At 48.9% G+C, this 21,595-nt stretch overlaps 1 protein-coding gene across 3 annotated transcripts in view; it reads left to right on the top strand.

The window, feature by feature from the left end:
• Positions 1–275: 275 nt before the first annotated feature.
• Positions 276–21,595, top strand: part of ARHGAP39 (Rho GTPase activating protein 39) — a 155,179-nt gene continuing 133,859 nt past the window's right edge. For all 3 annotated transcript variants that reach the window (XM_076363854.1, XM_076363853.1, XM_076363855.1), the window contains exon 1: positions 276–366. In XM_076363854.1, the coding sequence (XP_076219969.1) occupies positions 356–366 (11 nt within the window). In that variant the 5' untranslated portion in view covers positions 276–355. The remainder of the gene's footprint in view (positions 367–21,595) is intronic.

The raw sequence follows: 21,595 nt of genomic DNA, 5'->3' as shown, positions 1-21,595 counted from the left end.
GCATGCGCGCTGCGCGCCCGCCGCCGAACTACCGTTCCCATCAGTCCCCGAGGCTCGACGCGCGCCCCCCCCCCTCAGGGGGAGGGAGGGGCGCGGTTTGAGGCGGAGGAGGGGGCGTGGCGGAGCCTCCCGGCTCCGCCCCCTCCGCCTCTCCCCATTGGCGGCGCCGCCGTTGTCGCTGGTGACGGCGGGACGCGGCGGGGCCGCGGCGCGAGCGCCGGCCTCAGTCGGCGGCGGGGCGGCCGCGGGGTAACCGGGGGAGGCGGCGGCGGGTCGGTCGGTCGGTCGGTCGCCGGGGCCATGGGAGGCCGAACCGGGGCCGGGGCCGCCGCCGAGCGGTAGGGCCGCCGGGAACATGGCGGAGAGGTGAGAACCGGCACCGCGGGGTGGGGTTCGGGGGGGGGGCGGTGGCTCTGAGGGGGGGCTTGAGCCCTCTGAGGGGGCCTGAGGCCTACGGAGGGGGGCGGTTGGGGGCTGCTCCCCCTGTCCTAAGCGGCCCAGACCCCCCCCTCAGCGCCCCCGGGGGGGCCGTCGGCCCCCCCGGGGGCGCTGAGGGGGGGGGTCTGGCCCCCTTTTTATTACCCGGGGGCGGGGGCTGGTGTGCGTTCTTCCCTGTCCCCCCTCCTCCATATATATCCGTATAGGGGTTCTAGGGGCGCCCCCACCTCTTTGAGGTGCCCTGAGGGGTGTTTGCCCCCACCCACCCACCTTGGGGGGGGGGGGTATCTGTGCCCCTTTTTGGGGCGGGGGTGTTTCCTCCTCATCCTTCTGGGTGTATATGGGGGGACACACGCTTAATTTGGGGGGGATTGGGTTGGATCAGCACCACCTTGATTTTTTTTTTTGGGGGGGGGGCAGGGGGGGCATCTCCACCTGCTCTGCAGGGTTGTAGGTTTGGATCCTAACCCCGCCCTGCCCTCTGTGGGTGTCTGGGGTGGGGGTTAGCATCCCCAACCCCACTCTGCCCCCCCCCCAGCTTCTTTTGGTGCATGGGGTGGGGGGCTGGATGCACCCACCTGGTTCTCTCTGGTTGCAGTAGGGAGACTGGGGGTGGGGGGGCTGGATCCCAACCCCACCCTGATTTCCAGGGGTGCATTGGCAAAGGGGGGGGGGGGGGCTGGATCCCACCCTGCTCCCTATGGAGGGGCTGGATCCCACCCTGCTCCCTGTGGGGGGGTTATGGAGAGGCTGGATCCCACCCTGCTCCCCATGGGGGGGTTATGGAGGGGCTGGATCCCACCCTGCTCCCTATGGAGGGGCTGGATCCCACCCTGCTCCCTGTGGGGGGGTTATGGAGAGGCTGGATCCCACCTTGCTCCCTATGGAGGGGCTGGATCCCACCCTGCTCCCCATGGGGGGGTTATGGAGGGGCTGGATCCCACCCTGCTCCCTATGGAGGGGCTGGATCCCACCCTGCTCCCTGTGGGGGCTTATGGAGGGGCTGGATCCCACCCTGCTCCCCGTGGGGGGGTTATGGAGGGGCTGGATCCCACCCTGCTCCCTGCTGGGGTGGCTTATGGAGGGGCTGGATCCCACCCTGCTCCCTATGGAGGGGCTGGATCCCACCCTGCTCCCTGTGGGGGGGGTATGGAGGGGCTGGATCCCACCCTGCTCCCTGAGGGGGGGTTATGGAGGGGCTGGATCCAACCCCATCCTGCTCCCTGTGGTCGCTCTGCGGGGGGGTTACGGATGGGATGGATCCCACCCCACGGGATGCAGCCAAGGGAGGTATTTTTACGGAGGTGTAAGGTGTGGCAGGGTGAAGGGGGGGTGCGTGGGGGGGGGGGGGGGGGAAACAGGGTGGTGTGCGAGTGGGTGTGGATGCAGGGTTGCGCTGGGGAGGGGGTGCGGGCAGGGATCGGGCTGCCTGCAGGGGCTGGGGGAGGCGGATGGTGGGGCTGCAGCAGGGAGCAGAGAGGTTGGGGGGGGGGATACACTGGTTTCAGAGCAGGGAGAAATGGCCGAGTTGTGGTGTTTGTGCTGGAACGGGGTTTATTTATTTCACATGTGCGGTGGATGGCGAGCCTCTGGTTGGTTGGGGTTGGTGGTTGGGTTTTTTTTTTTTCCTCTCTGCGCTGCTCTGCTGCTTCCCCAGACCTGCATTCTCCGGCTGCAAAAACTGCAGGATGGGAATTTTTTTTTTATTTTTCCCCCCCCCCCCCCCCCCCCCGTCTCCTTCCTTGGCGATAGCAGTTTAATCAACCCTCGGGTGACCTCTACAGATAAACCCGCAGCTGCTGTGCTCCAGTACCTCACCTGGCACATGCAGCTGGGTGGGCTTGGGGGGGGGGGGGGAATATGTTTTTAAAAGAAAATTAATGAAATTGGGGGAACTTGGTGTGAGCTCTTGGGTACCTGCAAGCAGCAGGTGGCTTGGACAGGGCTGTGCCTCTGGCTGGGGTGTATCTGGACCGGTCGTAAGCAAGGTGTGACGCTGTGCTTCGTGCCACCGGGCTGGCATCGGTGGCCGTGCCGTTGCGGCTGCCATCCATGGATGGTTGCCTGATCTCCTCCGTGAAGCGTCTGCCCAGGCGGTAGCTGCGGCTGAATGTTAATATACCACATGATCGTTAAAAACAGCGTGATTGCACCTTGCTGAAAAATCTGTTGCCTTCATTTGCAGCGATGTTGAGAGCTGATTTCTCCGGTGCTAGGGGGAACCAACACCCTCGCGATTCCATCATCTGGCTGCTGCAAACTGTCTCGCCGCTGACTTTGGGGAGGGGGGGGGGGGACTGACAGTATTTGGTGCTTGCGGATGTGAATTAGTCTGTGGATGCGAGATCTTGGCTCATGCTTGCAAGATGTGATCTTACGTTGGCTGATAAATGCCTCTTGTAGTTCTCTTACTGAGTATCGTTCCATACCGTACGCCTCTTTTTTGGAAGGGAGAAGCTATATATTTCTTCCCCATCGCTTAGGAGGGGTGCAAGAGGGAGGGCTCAAGACGTCTAGCGGCGTCACCCTTCCTCCAGTCAAAGGGAAGCACAGACATCTCCTATGGGGTTTTGTAGATCCTTGCCCATCGGCCACCAGTAACTTCTTTTCCGCGTGTCTTGGCCGGTACGTACGCTCAGCTGGTCAGGAGCTCTCTTCCCAGCCTAAAATTTGGATTAATCTAACTCTGCGCTGGAGTTTTTGAATCGCTGATGGCAGCGCGCCTCATTCCACCGGTACCTGGGATGGCTTTCAAGTCTAAATGACTCTTTAATGTTAATCCCAACGACTTGAGTTATGCTAATACCCTTGGGAGAGGTAATTTCAGTGCTCTTCCTTAGGGAAGAAAGGCATATGTTGAGGCCCTCAATCTCTAGGGAAGTCTCTGCTCTGATGCTAAAGGAGCCACTGACGGGGTATTTCCCACTGAAATCTATGGTTGCTGTATTCTTCCTGCTGCAGATCAAGACAAAACCAAGGTCTAGCCTGTCTGCGAGCCAGATGTCTTCATGTAGTTCTCTTCCAAAGGAGCTGGAGATGGGTTCAAAGGAGCTTTTCAAAGGCGGCTGCGAGCAAGACGTCAAGATTCGTCAGTGGCTTAAAAAGAGGGGAGGGAGCAAACTTGCTGTCCTCCTGGTAAAATTAATATTGCTGATATAAAGGTGCCTGAGAAGTGCTCGCAGCTGAATTTCTGTGATTTATTGTTAGCTTCATTTGAGGAGCCTGTTAACTGTAATTCCTGGGTATACTCTACACGGCTTAAATTAGGTCATTAACTATCCTAATAAGAGAAGCAGAAATGCCATAGTCTCCTGTAACCTGCAGCTCCGAGGGAGCGGGAGAGAGGAGGTGCAGCCAGTTGGCCAAGAGCCCAGAGCTTCCTAGCTTGCAGCTGAATAGAGGGTGGGTGAATAGCTGCAGGAGGAGAAATCTGGTTGAATTGGGTGCCGGCTGTGTCTTTGCTGGGAGGGTCCCGCCGCTGCGTGCCGTGGGACTTGCTGCCGGGGTGTTGCGTTGGGGTGGTGGGAGCGAGGAGGGGTCGGAGAAGGAGAGGGAGACTGCTTGAGTCTGGGCTGTTGAAGGTTGTCCAAATCCTGACCGGCGCTGCGTTTCACAAAGGATTTTCCCGATACCCGTGGTGGTGAGCCTGTGGTTGGTGGGTGCGCAGTTTTTATTTTGATTTTTGGGGAATTTTTGCTGCTGCTGACCTGTTGGGGCAGGAGGCACTTCCTACCCTGGTTGCAACCACAAAGTGGGTTTTATGGTTAGACCTAGACGGCTGCTGCAGCTGTTAAGTTTAACAGGGATGCTGGACGTACTCTTGACCAGCTTTATGAAGCTATGTCTATGTACGCTAACGAACCTGGCAACGTAAGAGCAGTGAGATGATACAGGTTGTGTGGGTAGCAAGGCCAGCTTTTTATTCTGATTTAAAAGTATATCCCTTCTGCCTCCTTCTTCCTAGCCTACATTGGGCATTTTGGACCTGTGATTGTGGGTTATAACTATATGAGTGGTAAGATAGCATCATCCTGAAGCAAGAATATAGGGCCTAGACCTGACGGTTGAGAAAGCCGATGGGTTGGAGAAGCTAATTCTAAGGTTTCCAGGCACTTTAGATAACGTAGTCGAATCCCAGATCCTGTCTAAAATAATAATAATTTTTTTAAAAAGTACTTTATGGAAAATGCTTGCTTTTTCTGGATGCCTGGCTTCTGAAAAATAGGAAAATAACAGCTGCGCGTGCGCGATCAGTTTGACATCAGACCTCCTGGGCATGTGTTGTCAGACAGCCCTGCGCAAGGGCAGAGCCGCTCGGGAACGCGGTGCCGCTGATTGTAGATCTGGTGCGTGTTTGTTTCGCTTGCCTGTTTACAGAGCTGCTCCTCCACCTCTTTAATATTTAAAAAAAAAAAAAAAACAAACCCTGGTAAAATCTGGGACAATCCCAGCAGCCTGTCTGTACATAACTCTATCTTTAGAGCTGTGGCTTTCAGCAGTTGAAAGCTTGCCTTATTGCCTGTGGTTGTGATATCTACAACTCGTCTCTCGATTAGGACTCCGAGCCTCCAAAATCCCTAAGCCAGTCCTGGCAGGATCATAGAATGGTTTGGGTTGGAGGGGACCTTAAAGATCATCTAGTTCCAGCCCCCCTGCCGTGGGCAGGGACACCTTCCACTAGGTCAGCTTGCTCAAAGCCTCGTCCAACCTGGCCTTGAAGGCTTCCAGGGATGTCCAGGCTGCGCGTTGGGCGCTTCCTGACAGGCTGAACTTTGCTGTGAAACCTTTCTTCCTAGAGAAATGATGGAGTCTCGTTTGCTGAAATATTTCAGCTTAGACTGGACAAAGCATCAGAAAATCTTGTCATATGGACCGACGTGACCCTTCTTTAGTAGGAAGGTGGAGGAGGCCTGTTGCATCACACAGGTCCTCTCTAAGGATAAACCTGATGCTCTCGAGTAGAGCTCCAGGGAAGGGGTTGTCTCAACTTTGCGCTTGTTTAAAGCTTTGTGAGGAGCTGTCCCGGAGGACTAGGTGAATCCACAGTTCTCTACCTGGATTTGAAGGTGACCTACTTTGGTCTTGAACAAGTCCTTAAGCTGCATGCCATCAGCTCCTGCCACCACGTGGGGGTCATCATCTGGGAAATGTTTGCAGGGTTGAAGTCTTGAGCTGTAGAAATGTGCAGCGTGTTGGGGTAGACAACTTCCCCCCCACAAAGTAATTGCTTTAGACAGGAGCAGCTTCCTAAATCCCTGTTCCAGCAGTGTCCTGTTGTGGCTTCTCCTTGTTCAGGTCAACTGACCTGACCGTTATTTCTCCTGGGTCAGTCTGCTCTGACTGCTCGATCTGCATTTAGGCTGGTGAAGCTGAAGATCCAGGACAAGTTTTTCTGGGTAAGTTTCTAGGTAAACTATAATCTAGATAGCAGACATCGTGTCTCACGAGTAGGTATCTTGGTTTGAGACCTTAGGCAAGGCTCAAGTCCTCAAACCATTCTGGCAATCAACTCATATTAAGACCAAAGACTTGCGGTGTGTTGTTCCTCTTCTGAAAGGTGAAGGTTTTCGAAGCTCACCTCTAACTTGTGAATATACACGGCTTAAAACAAACGGACACACACACCCCTACCCAACAACCTTTAAACAAAAAACCACAAACCAAAATGAAACCACGAAATACAACCGAGAAGTCTGTAGGGACTGGGCTGATTCCAGGAGTAAGATTTATGTATAATCCGGTAGGGCTGCAAGTTCCCCGACGGTGCGGCAGAGCCGTGGAGGGGACTGGCCCTGGGGGATGGATCGTAAATCATCAGGTGTAGGATTTTTAGGCTTGACTGTAGCCACTGTCACTGTACAGCAGCGTTTTTATGGCATGCTTATTCGCACGTGTTTGCCTCGGACGATAAATATCAGTGAGAACTTCATTTTGGCTACTGATTAAGATCATTACAAATGTTACGATGACCTCTTCCCTCCAGTACCTTTAAAAAATAATTTCTTGTCCCTGTCTTCAGCAGCCATGCTCTCCCTCCTGCATTTTTGCTTCAGTGATTATTTCCTTACATGCTCTAGATAACGCATTGAACCTCGACCTTTCCTCTTCCTCCTCTGTCTCAAAAATAAACATTTCTGCTGTAATACTTTTCTTTTTTTTTTTTTTTCACTTTGCAACTAATCCAGGCTGGCTATTTTTAATTCCAGCTGCCAAGAAGCAAGCGGGGGATAAGTGTACTCCAGGTGCTGAGGGGAAGAAGTGGAGCACCCTCTAGATAGCATCTGCGCCGTGCCCTTGGAATTAGTCGTTACTCCTTAAACTGCTCGCAGGAACCCCCAAAGCTGGTTTTCTCGGTTTACCGGCTCCTGGTGAGCAGTGAAAGAACCACATTGTGATGTTACAATGGGAGGTGCCTCGTTTCTCAAATTCGGCACCCCTCGCTGTTTCTCTGGCCTTCACAGACCTGGTGATTGTACTTATTTTCCTCCTCCTGCTGCTGGGGCTGCTCCTGCCCTTTAAGCATTCTCACAAACAGCTCTGCAAGAGGCAGTCCTTATGGATGCCCAGTTTTTTAGGGAGCCAAATACATCGCTCTGACTTTCGGTACTGTCCCAGCTGGTTGGCAGGCAACTGGATATCCTCATCTCTGCGCTCTCAAATGAAGAAAAAAAAAAAAAAATACTGTTTTCAAATTGTTGAAGTATTTTTAAACAATAAATGGGAAGGAGCTGGAAAGGGGCAGAGAGAGCTCATTAACTGTGACGTGTAGTAACCCAGTGGTGTAATTTAGAGAGCAGAAACCACTGTTCCTGCAGTGAAAGATGTGGAAATTTTTGATTGTTGATTAACATCTCATAAAACTTGCAGCAAGTGAGGCCTGAAATAGACTGTCAGAGGGAGAAGGCTTTGCTTATTGTATTTTACAGACAGCGTGATCCTAGAAGGCTTTGTTCCTGGATTGAACGTTGATTGTAAGTTATGTTTCTGGTATGGAGCAGAGCTTTATGACTTCTGGTTAAAGTTTGCTCGTTAGTGCTGACTTCTTAAAACACAGTTTGACTGGGAAGAAAGTCCCTTGCTGGAAGGGAGGGAGGGGTGTAAGGAGCAGGGGATTAGCGATATCTGGCCTTGAATGTGGAATAGAGGAAGGATGCCTGGGGACTTGCTGGCGTTAGGGCCACCGGTGACTTAGCCAGCCCTGGATCAGTCGATACCTGGCCTAAAGGTGGCTTGCAGGCTGCTCTTCTCTTATAATAGCGCTGTGCATAGGGACTGGGATTATAAATTAGAGTAAAAACCTCAGCAAACTTTGGATAAAAATTCGGTTGCATACCGAAACTTAGGATTTCTGACCTCGCCGTACGATGGGCGTATTCTGCATCTGTGTATATAGAATCATCGAATGGTTTGGGTTGGAAGGGACCTTCAAAGGTCACCTAGTCCAACCCCCCCTGCAGTGAGCAGGGACGTCTTCCACTAGATCAGGTTGCTCAGAGCCCCGTCCAACCCGACCTTGAACGTTTCCAGGGATGGGGCATCCACCACCTCTCTGGGCAACCTGGTCCGGTGTCTCACCACCCTCACAGTAAAGAATTGCTTCCTAATATCTAACCTAAACCTACCCTCTTTCAGTTATTTACCCATTACCCCTCTTTTTATCAGGGAGTGTAGTGATAGGGAGTCCCTCCCCATCCCTCTTTCCCGTAGGCCCCCTTTAAGTACTGGAAGGCCGCTATAAGGTCTCTCCAGAGCCTTCTCTTCTCGAGGCTGAACAACCCGAATGCCGTTCCCATTCTACGGATGGGAAGAGAAGAGACCTCGATGTGTCAAAAGTCGTGCAGTAAAATAATACCGGAGTCTGGGATCTCGGCTCTCTGGGCCGTGACTGGTTTTGACCATGCAGTCCCCTTCTTCTTTACCGCCGAGGAGTTTAGAAAAATCTCTGAATTGAGGCTAGGTGCCTTCCTTATGGTGTGGCCCCTACAGAAAACGCACGTGCCTGGTCCATTTGTGCTCTTGTCAGATGCACGCGCTTTCTGGGCTGCCTCTTCCCGAGGTGATGACATTTCTCTGTCTGCCTCGTTGCATTTTTATTGATCTTCCCTCTCTGCTCTGCGCTCTGCTTGAATGTAAATGACTTCCACGGGCAACGTGTTTGGAAACCCAAGCTTTTTACCATCCAGAAACGTTACTCTGCGAATTGAAGCTATAGTATTATGATTTTTATTGATCTCTCTGTAGCGCTTCTTGCAAGCCTGAGAGCACTTCGCACACAGTTGGGAGAGATCATTGCATTAGATGGGAAAGTGCAATCGCTTATTGACTGCAACGTGGCAGTTTCCTTTATAGAAGAGAAGGATGGACAATAGGGTGTGTTTAAATAACGGTGGAATTCAGGTTACTAGAGTCAACCCACGGTCTGTCTGGGGTGTTTAGACAAATAGTCCCCCTTTTGAAGTCTAAATCCTTTAAAAGACTACAAATGAAACAGCAACACACTGTCCCTGGCAGCAGGCTGAGATGCAGAGTTACATGCGGACTTGAAAGGGAAAACGCCGCTTCTTGAAGAGCCGGTCTTGCTTCCTTTCGGTATGCTGGGGTTTGGGGTTTTTTTGGTGTCCATCTGTTAAATTACTCATGTTGAGGAACGCATCTCAAGCTGGTCAAGCAGCGCACTGAGCACGCACGCAAGGCTTTGGAGGATATGCGGATGTATCATCAGTTTTATTAGTAATTAAGCTGTCTCTTAAGTACTTTCTGAATCCTGTTGCCAACCTGAAGTTGGCCTTCTGGATGCTGTTGTTCTGCTTCATAAGCTTCTTTGCTCCCTTTAATCTGACGTGTGCATCTGTGAATCCACGTCCTCTCAAAGGCAGGGACAGGAGAAATGCTGTAGAGCCTTCTCCATGTGCCTGGTGTACTGCGGTGGCTGAGGTTTTAAAAAAAAAAATAATATAACAAAAACACAAACGCCTCTTACTCTGGCAACATTTAATGTGGTCAGGAACATTTGGGAAGAATTAGGGGGGGAACCAAACCACCAGGCAGAAAAATCACTGTTTGGAGCAGAGGAGTTGAGGGATTTGTGTGCACGCATCTCTGACCAGATCAGCAGGCTCTCGGCGAGGCGTGTGCTTTTCTTCCACTTCTTAGAAAAGCAGTGGGATTTGGGTGAAATGAGCACGGAGGAGGTTGTTTGCTGAAGCTGCTGGACTCTGATTCTCTGCTTTGCATCTGCTTGACTAAGCGTGACCTCTGCTACTTGCTGCTTGGGGTTTGGTTGGTTTTTTTGGAGTTGAGATCATCTTTCAGCCCTCGCTGGAGTTAAATCCAGTTGCTGTACGGAGAAGGGAGCAGGTTGGCTCCCCACGGTCCCTGGCAGCCTGCGCTGCTGTGGGTATTGCCAAAAGGGAGCGTGGGGAAGAGAACAAGAGGTTGCTCAAGTCACGATAGCTACCTCGGGCTTCTGGTGGTTGTCTCTCGAGGACATCCGCAGTGCTGGCAGCTGAACACCTAAAGGAGCCGTTCACACGGTAAGCTTTCTTTTTAATGCAGTTTTCCTTTCCAAGGTGGGAAGGAGACTGAGGTCTCAGTGATTTGAAACCTATCCTCTTTGCAACATCCCCGCTGGGTTTCTTACATTGCCATGAAGGAGAAAGGCATCTCAATGCTTATTTGAAAGGCGACGCTTCCTCTACCTCACCAGTTCCTAAGAAACCTTCCCTTCAACTTTTTGACCTCTGCCCAAGGCCTGCTCTGGGAAATAAGAACAGGCATATCTCAGTTTGCTAGTCTGCATCTAGGATTAATATCAAAGCGCTGGGATTGTTAGAGCTCGGTGTTTTCCCCTCTGCCTGGCCTTGGAGAGAGCAGGAAGGTGCTTCTTTGCTTCCTTGCACTAGGCAGGACTTGCCATTTAGAAGTATCTCCATCCAGAGTTATGCATTGAGACTTGCCATTTAGAATCATCGAATGGTTTGGGTTGGAAGGAACCTTTAAAGGTCATCTTTAAAGGTCACCTAGTCCAACCCCCCCCTGCAATGAGCAGGGACATCTTCAACTAGATCAGGTTGCTCAGAGCCCCGTCCAACCCGACCTTGAATGTTTCCAGGGATGGGGCATCCACCACCTCTCTGGGCAACCTGGGCCAGTGTTTCACCACCCTCAGCATAAAAAAATTTCTTCCTTGTAGTCTGAATATCTCCTCTTTTAGTTTAAAACCATTCCCCCTTGTCCTATCACTACAGGCCCAATTAAAGTCTGTCCCCATCTTTTTTAGAAGCCCCCTTTAAGTATCGAAAGGCTGCAATTTAGAAGGATCTCCATCCCAGCTATGCACTGGGACTGGCTGAGCCATGGCCACCAAAGGTGTGTCTCTGGAGAAGGCTGCAGGCAGACATTTGCTCTCCTTGCGTTCCGAGCTGCCGTGACGATAATCCAGCTCTGGTGCAGAAGTCGCGCAGCACTGCCAGTGAGGTGCTGGACCTTGGCGGAGCTTCCTGACGCAGGCTCTGCCGTGCGTGGATGAGAAACTCTGCTTGCTGGGTGGCAGGAGGCTCAGCTGGGGTGGAGGTCTCGCACTGCTGACTTGCAGTCTCTTGTGTGGATGATGCCAGGACCAGAGTAGCTTGCATCATGATGAGTGTGTCCCTAATTGAGCGCGGCTTGATGAAATTGAGCGGTGGGGTAGCAAAAGCGTACAAGCAGCTCAGGTTAAAAGGACTTTCACTACACCCCCCTGCCCCACCCAAGGCTGCAGAGAGCATTCGGTTCCCTAATTCCACCTTCTGTGCCGTTTTCAAGGGATGCTGTTGAATCTGTCAGAGCTCCCGACAGCACTGCTATAAGGCTGTAAGGAAAAATTGCAAATGAATACATCAACACCGCTTTCATTCAGAAGCCCTTTCTTTTTTTTCCCCTTCTAGTTCTGCATATCTAATGTCTCCTTAATGTCACCTTGAGGAATCTATATCGTAGTGTGACTGTTCAGTGCAGTGGATCGAATGTGTGGAAGTAGGTGGAGCATGTGCTTAAAAATATGCCCCCCCCCCCCCCCCCCCCCCCCCAAAAAAAAAAACAACCAACAAACAAACAGTGGTTTAGAGAACACCTTAGCACATTTTCTGTTTTGGACTTTTTTTCTTTAGTAGGAAGTTCTCTAGGTTTTCGTTCAAGGTAAGTAATGTGCCTAGAACTTCAAACCATGACAAATGCCTCTGCAGTAGTTCTTCTTCCGTCAAACTTGAGCTTGCCTGAGCAATGCGCCTTTCTTCTTCAGCTGGAAGGGAGAAGGTGCGTGGACAGGGCTTTTCATTACAAATAGAAGCGGGAATAGGCTCTGTAAGAAGCAGAGACTTGCTCTGAATGTATTGATCAGGGCTTTAAAGCCGCCTGGATTGAGAAGGTACAATGCCTGCCTTACTCAAAATCTGTTCTAGAAATTCAACAACTTGATAGTTGTAGCTTTTTCTTAAGAATAAATGATTTCTTGGCAAATCCCTGCACCTCTGCATCACCTCTGCTTCTAGTGCTGATGTTCTCCACCGCTCCTTTTCACTACCATGGGATGGGCTTCCAAGCTGAGGCAAGACTCCTAAGAAAAGCTGCTTTTCTATGAATCGTCTTAACAGTGTCAAAAAGTAGGGTCTTGTACCGGAGGATGAAAACGGTCAACCTTGTTCCCAGGCCGGACTTCACTACTTCAAGTAGAGCACAGAATGAGGTTGAGGAGGGCTTGTGTGGAGAAGACTATAAACCAGGGCTTGTTTTGTCATCTCCACAATCCCCCAGGTTGTCTTCTGCAAAGATGACGCTCCAAACAGGAGACTAATACAAACCCTTGGTAGAAACCAAGCTTGATGTGCAGGAGGAACAGGTTTGGCAGCAGAACCCTCTGTTGTCTGATGCTTCTCTACGTAGGAAGCATCTGATCCAGTCCCGTAAGCCACAGGTTGTGTTCATCTCACCGTGGCTGCCTCATTTCACGTGGCCAGTGCTGACAGGCGTACTTGCGAACGCTCCTGTCTGTTAAACAGGAATCTGTTGAAAGTTGCTCCAGAAGTGGATCAAAGATGGTTAGAGGTAGTGCTCCAAAAACACGAAGAAAAATGTGGCTGGAGTTTGTGGGCAGTGGCTCTCCATTTGGGATGCTGCGCTGTCATAAACAGTCTTGCTTGATCTTGCCTGAACATGGACGAGCTTTCCATCAGCTCTTGCCCGTGCACCACTGCGGGCGTTATTTGGCTGTTCCTCGAGCATGTTACTTTAGTGAATCTTACAACTAAATGGAGGGGTCTGCAGCCATTTGAGTCTTGAGGTGCCTATCCTTTTAGCAATAGGGAAAATATAATAATCTGTATATGTGCTTTTGGATACTCCTGGCATATGTCTCTCCATCTGCGCTTAGAGCACACGGATAATGTGGCTAAAAACACACTTGCAGATAACACTGTATAAATTTTCCCCCTGTGCAGTGCAAATATCTTTCATTAAGACTTCTAAATAGGGAGAAAGCAACCTTTTGGGGGTATGATTTTGCAGGAATACCTACATACAAAGCAAGTCTACTTGGGCACTACAGATAAGTCCTGTGTCTCATAGTATAACCGCATGCTTCAAAGCACCCTACCGGTGGCTGATGACAAGGCGAGCCTTCAGAACGGACGCGTGCTTGCTTTGCAGTAGCGTGGAGAACTGCAAACATCATGCATAGCTGCCCGTACAGTCCAAACCGAAACAAAAATACTTCATTTTGGCACCCTGGGCTCAGATGTTACAAGCGAGTTTCAAAGCTGAATAGACTGAGCTTAAGAGTCGTCCCTCTCTGTTTCAGATCCCACTGCTGAGACTTGAATTCTGATTCCCTTCTTTGCTCCCTTTCACAGAGATGAAAGGTGCAAAATATCCAAATTGAGGCTAGAGCGGTGTATTTAATATGCTAGTGCCATGAACAGATGTCCTGGAGTTGGTTTCCTTCTGGAGAACTTGTGAGCTTGGAAAAGGGACCTTACAGAGGCTACTGGAGAAGGCTGCAAATCTGCACATTGAAGTAATTAAAGGTTATCAATGACTCATGTATCTCCGTCCACCCACGTAGCTGTGATACGAGTGCTTGCCTTCTCTTTTCGTAATGCATTTCAGACTATCCTGTATAGTAGAAATCATTTAACCCTCAGGATTATCTCGGCGTTGTCAGCTCCCATCCCAAGGTGAGCCTTTGGCTTTAGTGTCTGCGTGGCACGAAAGCGGCTGTCACGGAACTACTTTCATCTTGTCTCCAGTCATTCAACTCAATTTCACGTGGCTACTGGGATCTTGCCTAGCAGCAGAATCTTTTTTTAACAAAATGCTGTCTTAGCTCTAGAGTTTGGGGTTTGTTTGTTTTTTTTTTTTCTTGATTCTTCAATATATGGACAACTTAAAGTCAGCGCTCAAAGTGCTGACCTACAGCTCTGAATACAGGCACAGGGTTTAGCCCAAAGCGATGAGAGACTTGTGTGTGTTCATCTCGAGGACGGGGCACCGAAATTAAGAATATTTGGGGTAAGTTCTAGTTCAGTCTCACTGCGCTGATGGTTTTACAAATAGAGATCAAATGATTTTTAGCCAGAGATTTGAAAGGCTAGAAGTTTTCTGATAATCTGTTGATTAAAATTACTAGAAGAGGTATTAATACCATGTTAAGATACCAAAACTGAAATTAATGTCTCCCAGGTATGTCAGCGTGCTCCTCCAGTGCATTTATATGATTACGGTACACAGCTTGCTCCGATTGCAGTATATCGTGGCTAAACCCTGAAAAATAAAACTGCCTCAGGTGGGATTTGTGCTGTTGCAGGATTGCATCACGGAGGCCTTAAAACCCTGAAGTTTGGTACCCTGAAGGCCAGCCACCTGCCCTCGATGGAGCACAGTCCCTGCCCCCCCCTGAAATGGGGAATAAAGTGGGGGTTTTGGGTAGTATCAGCTGCCCTGCTTTTTAGCTGCAGATCTCCACACCTCTCCATGGGACGGTAGGTATGAGGGACCGGCGACATCGTACGGTGTCAGGACTGAGCCACGCTGGAGATTGATTTCAGTTTGGAATTTGGACTGGCATGAAACCTCTTTATCTGTTTGGGGGCAACGTCTGAGATGTAATGCCCTAGGTGTGGGCTTAGGCATGAATTCAGGAGGGAAAGGAGCTGAAATAGGATTGTTTTATACCAAGTTGGAGCAAAGGTTTGCTAGCCCAGTATCCTGTCTCCTGACAGCGGACACTGTCTTCGTCTTCTGTGGTCCTGGGAGATCGATATGTAGCAACTACAGCTCTGGGTCCATGACTTTATGTAGCTGCAAAGGGTTTTGTGAGTGGTGGTAGAGCTTTTAAGGGGGCTGGACTCCGGCAGGATGGCGTAAAGAAAAGGCTAGCATCTCTGGTGATCCTAGTGTCCTCTTAACAAAGCTCTAGTACATATCTTGACTGGGTTGGGAGCACGTGAATGTAAATATCTTTGAGGTGAATATCTCCTAATGGTTAAAATATTTGGATCTTAAATATTGCTAAGTATCCTTTATTTCCCCATTCCCTAAGTGATATTTTAATCCTACAGTTTGCTGAAATATAATTGCCATGCTCTTCTGTGAGTAGACTCTTGGAAGAGCTTTATCCTGGAGCTATGCAAAGGCTGGTTATCTCCTGGTTTTTTCAAAGGCAGCCTTTGTGGGAGGCAAAGGCACGGCTCCCTCCAGGAGGTAGAAGGAGACCTTCCCTTCCTCATTAGCTCTCTAGTGTGGACACAAGCTGGCGGCTGTAATGAAGTTATGGACGAGGTAACTTGGTCCGCGGCATTCAAAAGTATATCCAGAGATATTGTTTCATACTATTAAGTATCCCAGCCATGTTATGAAATGAACCCTCTTGCCGGGAAGGCGAGGAATCGGCTGCTGGAAGACAAGATCCAATTAACTGCAGTGATCAATGGCAATCAATTAAAAACTGCACTCCCTGGACTATGAAACTCTAAGAACATCTGTCCATAGTACCCTTTAAGGCAAAACGTGGCTGTTTGAGCTAGTTTTCTGATGTTACCTTTTAACTTAACTGGTTTTAGCTTAGTAAGGCCACCTGAAATTTTAAACCTGTTTTGACCGGAGCAGCATCCTTGCTGAGTGACCTACCCACTTCAGGGTTGTGTAATCGTATTTTCTTTCTAATACATCCCTAAGAGGTGCTTAGACTGGGAATAGAAAGGCACAAAGTCCAAGAGGGCCACAAAAACCTGCAAAGGTCTGTCAAAGAACAGGGGTCAGCAAGTAGAAGATAAAAAAGGAATGAGCAATAAATGACTTAAGCCCTGTATAGGTGATAAGTCATAGGGACAAGGTGGCGTGTCAGGAAGACGGGATTGATTGGCAAAGTAGAAAGGCGGGGGGAAACCAGCAGAACCGTAGCGTTAATGCAGAGGGACATAAACTAGCAAGAAGAAAAATGGATGTGAAGGAGGGAGAGGATGCTCCAGGCTACGCATCGAAGTTGCGTGCAGCGAGAGGAGCGTGGAGGCTTTTTGATAGTGATAAGGAATGAAGTGGAGTGCAGGCTGAGGAAACACAGTGAAGTTCGAAGTGGTTGCGACGCGGACATGGACAGCACTTCAGTTCCCAAGTGGCTGCTGGGTTCCTAAATGATACTTGTGTTTAATGCATTGTCTTTACCTCTTTAATGCAACTCTGAGAGAAATCATTTGGGTACAACAGTGAAAGCAGGGAACGTAAAAAATATTCCAGCAAAACTTAATTCAGGGAGAATATAGGGAGAGTTGATGTCTGTTCTGGGTTTTCTTTTTAGCCATTCCTGTCCTGGAAAGTCGTGCGATTAGGAATGCCTTCAAGGTATTTGGTGAGGCAGCGCAGAAATACATGAGCTTAAGAATTGCTACCCTGGAGATCTCTCTCAAGTGGTAGGATCTAGAGCGGACCAGACAAACTTTGTAAACAGGAATCTTGTATGGGTCTCTTGGAGTAGAGGCAAATATTGGCTGTAGTAACATAAATGTATAATACCCCTTTTTGCATCTGTAAGATACACAGCAGAAACTGCTGGAGCAAGAACAGCATATACCTTGGCACGAGTGCTGTCAAAACTAGAAGGGTGAACAGGGGTGGTGTAGGAGGAAAAATTATTGAAAAATAATTTTTGTCTGCCCCAGAGGTCTGCAGAGAGGCTCCAGCTGAAGCCTGGCGTGGGTAACTGGGTGATTGGAGTTAACTGTGACTTGGTGTGATTTGACTTGCACAAAATGCCATTTAAACTGCTTAGCAAATGCTCTTTGCATCTGCTCATGCAGTCAATCTTATGAAAGATAACGTCCTCTGAGCTTGGAAATAATGGAAAGGATGATCCTTTATAAGCAAAAACGAAGACAGTGGAAGACTTCAGGTGAATATTAGAAGGTTTCCATATGTCACATATGAAGAAGAGCTGTCTGAGCAGGGAGTAGTAGAGGTTAACAAATCGATATCGCTGCTAGCCGGCCTTCTGTGCAGTTGCAATTTTCTACTCAAGGGAGTGGAAATAACGTGGCCAACTCCACTCCGTTTCTCGGGGTGAAATGCCCAGGGTTACTCCTCTGTGCTCATCTCCGCTTTGCTGCATGGCGGGTATTTTGCTGGATGTAGCTGTGCTCTCGGCATTTCCCTCGCTCGCTCTTCTGAGCTGCTATTAACTGATACAGTTGGCATTAGTATTTGAGGATCTTGTAGCTCCTGCTCTGTCTGCTTCACAGAATCAGAAGGTCAAAAGGGAAAACTTGAGGTTGGGAAGAGGTATTGTCATTCATCCTGAACCGTTGAGAGAGAAGTGAACTGTGCGTTAACGGGCGAGATGCCAAAGACAGGCTGATCATACTGAAGCACCGAAAGATGGTCTGAGGGTGCCCCAGCACAGAGGCAGATGTTCCTGATCCTTCTCAATGAATGGAAGTTTGTACTGTAGACTAACGCTTTGCCTCGAAATGTTTTATATGCGTTCAAAGCTGGAAGTGAGATTTTTAGAAAGCAACAAAGCGATGGTATCCAACCACCACAAAAACCCCAGTGCTAGTATTCAGTGATTAAAAACTGGATGCTGCGGTTTGGGGGTATTATTTTAAAGACAGTATTAAGCAACATCTGTGTATTGAACGCTTGGAAGTGATGCGCAGCACTAATTTATTGCTTTTTTTTTTTCCCCAGCATTGACTGAAGGGTTTGCAAGGATGAACAAGGAGGGGAAAAATAAAGGGCTGTAAGGTGAAGGGAATTATTTGAAGGTTAAGTATCTCTGTTGCTTTAGAAAAGCCATCAGACCGAACCTACAGCGATTGCACCCTTGCAAGGGCAGAATGAATAAAACTTAAACAGACAAAGTAGCACTCATTACGAGTTGGGCTCTGCGCTTGCTGCCTTGGTTGTAGATCCTGATTGATATCAGTGGGGGAGGAAGACTAAAACAAAGCTCTCCTGATGTTGCTTGTAGCTGAAGCTATACGCTACTTTCTTCCCTTGAAGGTCTCTTCTCCAGAAGACTAAATGCTGCCTTTCATAGCAGAGCTGTTGAGATACTTGGAGTATTTTTGGCTAGGAAAGATAATGAAGTCTTAATGCAGTAATCCATTTGATACAGAAGATCAAAAGACACAAAGAACTTGAGTTAAAATCCAAGCGTGGCAGGACACAGAAATAGAAATGACAGAGTATGTGGGATCTCATCTCCTAGCCATCTTCTTCCAAGCATTCCTTTTGTTCTAGGGGCTGGGAGGTGAGGTGGCAGGGCAGCTTGAAGCGCATCCCTTAAATGAGAAAAGGGATGGGAAGGGTTCTGAGGAGCCTCTATATATTTAAAAGAAAAAAAAAAAAATCCAGTGTATTGGTACTTTGAAATCTCTTCTCATACTTTTCAGCACCTAAAGCTTAGAAACCTAGTAGGTTTCCAGGGAGAGGAAAGACGTGCTTGTGGGTGTCCAGCTTGCTGAGGTGACTGCTAACATGAGATGTGGGTTGGAGGAAGAGGAAACGCTTGCATCATGACATACAGCTTGAATTGCTTTGGTGGTGGGGTCTGACCTGCACCCTCTGACTGGTGCTTTTATGGGTCCTGGGGAGGTGAGCCCAAGTTTGGCTTCCTAAGCCATGCTACTTGATGGTGTCAAGAAACTCTTCTCTTCCCTAAGCTCAGATCAGCTCTTAAACTGGAGGAAGGAGGTCCAGTTTAGCTGTACTGCTGTTGTAGCTTCTAACCCTTTAATCCACTTTATTGAAGTAGATTTCTAAAGGGATGCCTTTTCTTCACGCTCCTGGAGATAAATGGAGTACAAATGTTGTTAAATGGAAACTCTTCCAACTCGGTCTACCAATTTTGTGTGATGCACTTACTGCAGCCACTGGTTTAGGTTCGCTTACTGTTGGCAAATTTTCTTTTATCTGCTAAAAAGAAGAAAAAGCCTTAAACTGCTCCATAGGGTGAAAATGTTTGGAGCAGATATTTACATCCGACTCGGGAACTCTTATGTCAGCTGGAGAAGGAGAAAGCAGAGTAATTGAAAATATTCAATACTTCATGAGCCACAGTCCAAGAAAATTTCTAATGCAGCTGTAATATGATTTGGTTTTTAGAGCTCTCTGTATTGATTTGTCATTTAAAAACTGTCATGCTCTGTGTCCATTGTACAAGGAGGGAGGAAAAAGAAAATGCTTTATAAATAAATTTCTGAGGACATACAGAGTGCACTTGGAGTAATGGCTGGACCATAGTAGAGTTGCTTATTTGCTCTCGCATCGTGCTTTGGCTGTTAATGGTGTGTAAATTTTATTTCTATTTAAAGCCACTGTGGGACTTATTTTTTCATGTTTCAAGTGCAGAGAGAAAAATGGAGGCATGGGCAGGATCTTTTTGGGGCCCCTGCTTTAGGATGCATCTCAGTGGATGTCTACCTGTCCCCCCACCTCAAATTCTAGCCTTGCCCAATTATCGGGGAACAAACACGTTTTACACTAAACATGTGTCTTGCACTTGCCTCTGGATATGGCACTCGGTACTAGTGCCATTTATCAGCCTAAGTAGCAATAAATTATAAATGTGCTAGGAAAAAAAACCCTCGATGTTTAAGAAATTTTCTTCCTCTTCTCTACTCATCATCTTGCCTCATTTTTAGCTACAATTTAGGCCATGTGACCATGGCTTTTAAGAGCACGGGTCATTGACTTTCAGATTGGCAGGCAAGCTTCCTTCCAGTTCTGATGTTGCTCTGAGCAATTAGTGTCCGGAAAGGCTGAATTGAGCAGAGTGGGCACGTTGGGTGAAGCGATCAGTGGTACTGAGTGCGGTGAAGGTATTGCTTAGAGCTGTGTAGAAAGCGCCCTCGACCTGTGTTCAGCGTGTCTGGCAGTTCCTATTATTCCTTTGAAAATGGTTGCCCAGCCAGCTGAAGTAGTCTTTTCTCAGGACTGGAAATCTCGTGTTCAGTAGAGGTAGGACTGCCAGGGTATCTGTCTTTGGGCAGAGCTCTTCTGTGTGCTTGGAGTGCCGCACCATCCGGCAATCTTAGCCTCAACTTGTGAGCAGGGACTTGCCTGGTTCTTGATGAGTTTCTACTCTTTTCAGCACAAGTGTTTGGGTTTATGGTATCTCAGTTGTGGTGGTGTTGAGGGTTGGGACTAGTTTTCCTTTCCCTCAAAACACTGGACCATGTTGAAAGAGTCCGTGGGGGTAGAGGGCACAGCCAAAATGTTCAATGTGAAGAACCAACAGAGCAGTCTGTGGTGTTGTCTAGCAAAGGTGCAGGGCCTGGGAGGTCCAGCTTCTGAAGGCCAATGCAGCTGATGCCACTTGGTAGCCTGTTACTGCCTGGCAATGAAGCTTTCATTGCCTTCCCTTCTGGGATTGCAGGTAAAATGCCATTTTCCCCTTTTTCAGGGCACGCGTGTGATGTTAAGCAGTGCTGGGGGGCATAAAAGTTCTGTTCAGGGCAGGCTGCAGAGAGGCAAAATATCCTCTTATACCTGTACCATCTGCACTCTGCTCGCTTAAATGTGTCTTCAGGGGGTATTTCTCCCCTAAATCAGGCCAGGGAGTCCATCTCCTTGTAGGAAGACAGTAGATATCAGCTGGTGACAGAGCTCACTTTGGAAGGATGCCTCTTGGAGGGTGACCTGTAACAAGTGCATCCCTTGGACCGCGGTCCGAGCAGTATCCTGCCTGGCACCCGTCCTGATAGCTGTCAACATCCACGCTGTATCGATGAGCCCAAAAGGAAAGTCTCATCCCCCAACATAGAGCCGGTCCCTTAAACCAACAGGAGGACTCTTCATTGATGAACATTGGTCTGTCTTGGGCAGCAGTGCCGCCGTATCAAGAGCAGATCTCCCTTCAGATGTGCTGATGCTTCTGGCTCCTCACCAACTTTTAGGGCCCCTGGCATGTAACTTTACCATCAAATTCTCCTGTTTCTTTACTGAAAGAGTGGTTAAACATTGGAACAGGCTGCCCAGGGAAGTGGTTGAGTCCCCATCCCTGGAGGTATTTAAAAGACGAGTAGATGAGGCGCTGAGGGACATGGTTTTAGTGGGTGGTGGTGTTGGGTCAACGGTTGGACTCGATGATCTTAGAGATCTTTTCCAACCTCAATGATTCTATGATCCTGCAGATTCTGGGACTCTTTATCAGGGATTGTAGTGATAGGATGAGGGGTAATGGTTTTAAACTGAAAGAAGGTAGATTTAGCTTAGGTGTTAGGAAGAAATCCTTTACTGTGAGGATGGTGAGACACTGGAAGAGGTTGCTCAGAGAAGTTGTGGAAGTCCCCCTCCCTGGAAACGTTCAAGGTCAGGTTGGACGGGGCTTTGAGCCACCTGATCTAGTGGAAGGTGTCCCTGCTCACTGCAGGGGGGTTGGAACTTAGATGATCTTTAAGGTCCCTTCCAACCCAAACCATTCTGTGATTCTATGATTGTCTCCTGCTGCTGCCGCTTTTGAAGAAGCTGTGCTTAGTGGCCGGTCAGGCTGTTGATGCTGCTGACGCTTCTGCTGCTGGCGGAGGGCAGATAACGAGATTTACTGCAAACTGAATGCTCGGTTTAACTTGTAGTCCCATTTGTGGTGATCTGCTCTTCTGGGTGTTGAGAAACAAGTCAATAAAAGGAG

Source organism: Aptenodytes patagonicus, unplaced genomic scaffold (genome assembly GCF_965638725.1).
Source record: "Aptenodytes patagonicus unplaced genomic scaffold, bAptPat1.pri.cur scaffold_143, whole genome shotgun sequence".
Taxonomy (NCBI): domain Eukaryota; kingdom Metazoa; phylum Chordata; class Aves; order Sphenisciformes; family Spheniscidae; genus Aptenodytes; species Aptenodytes patagonicus.
This window is presented reverse-complemented; position numbering and strand designations above follow the sequence as displayed.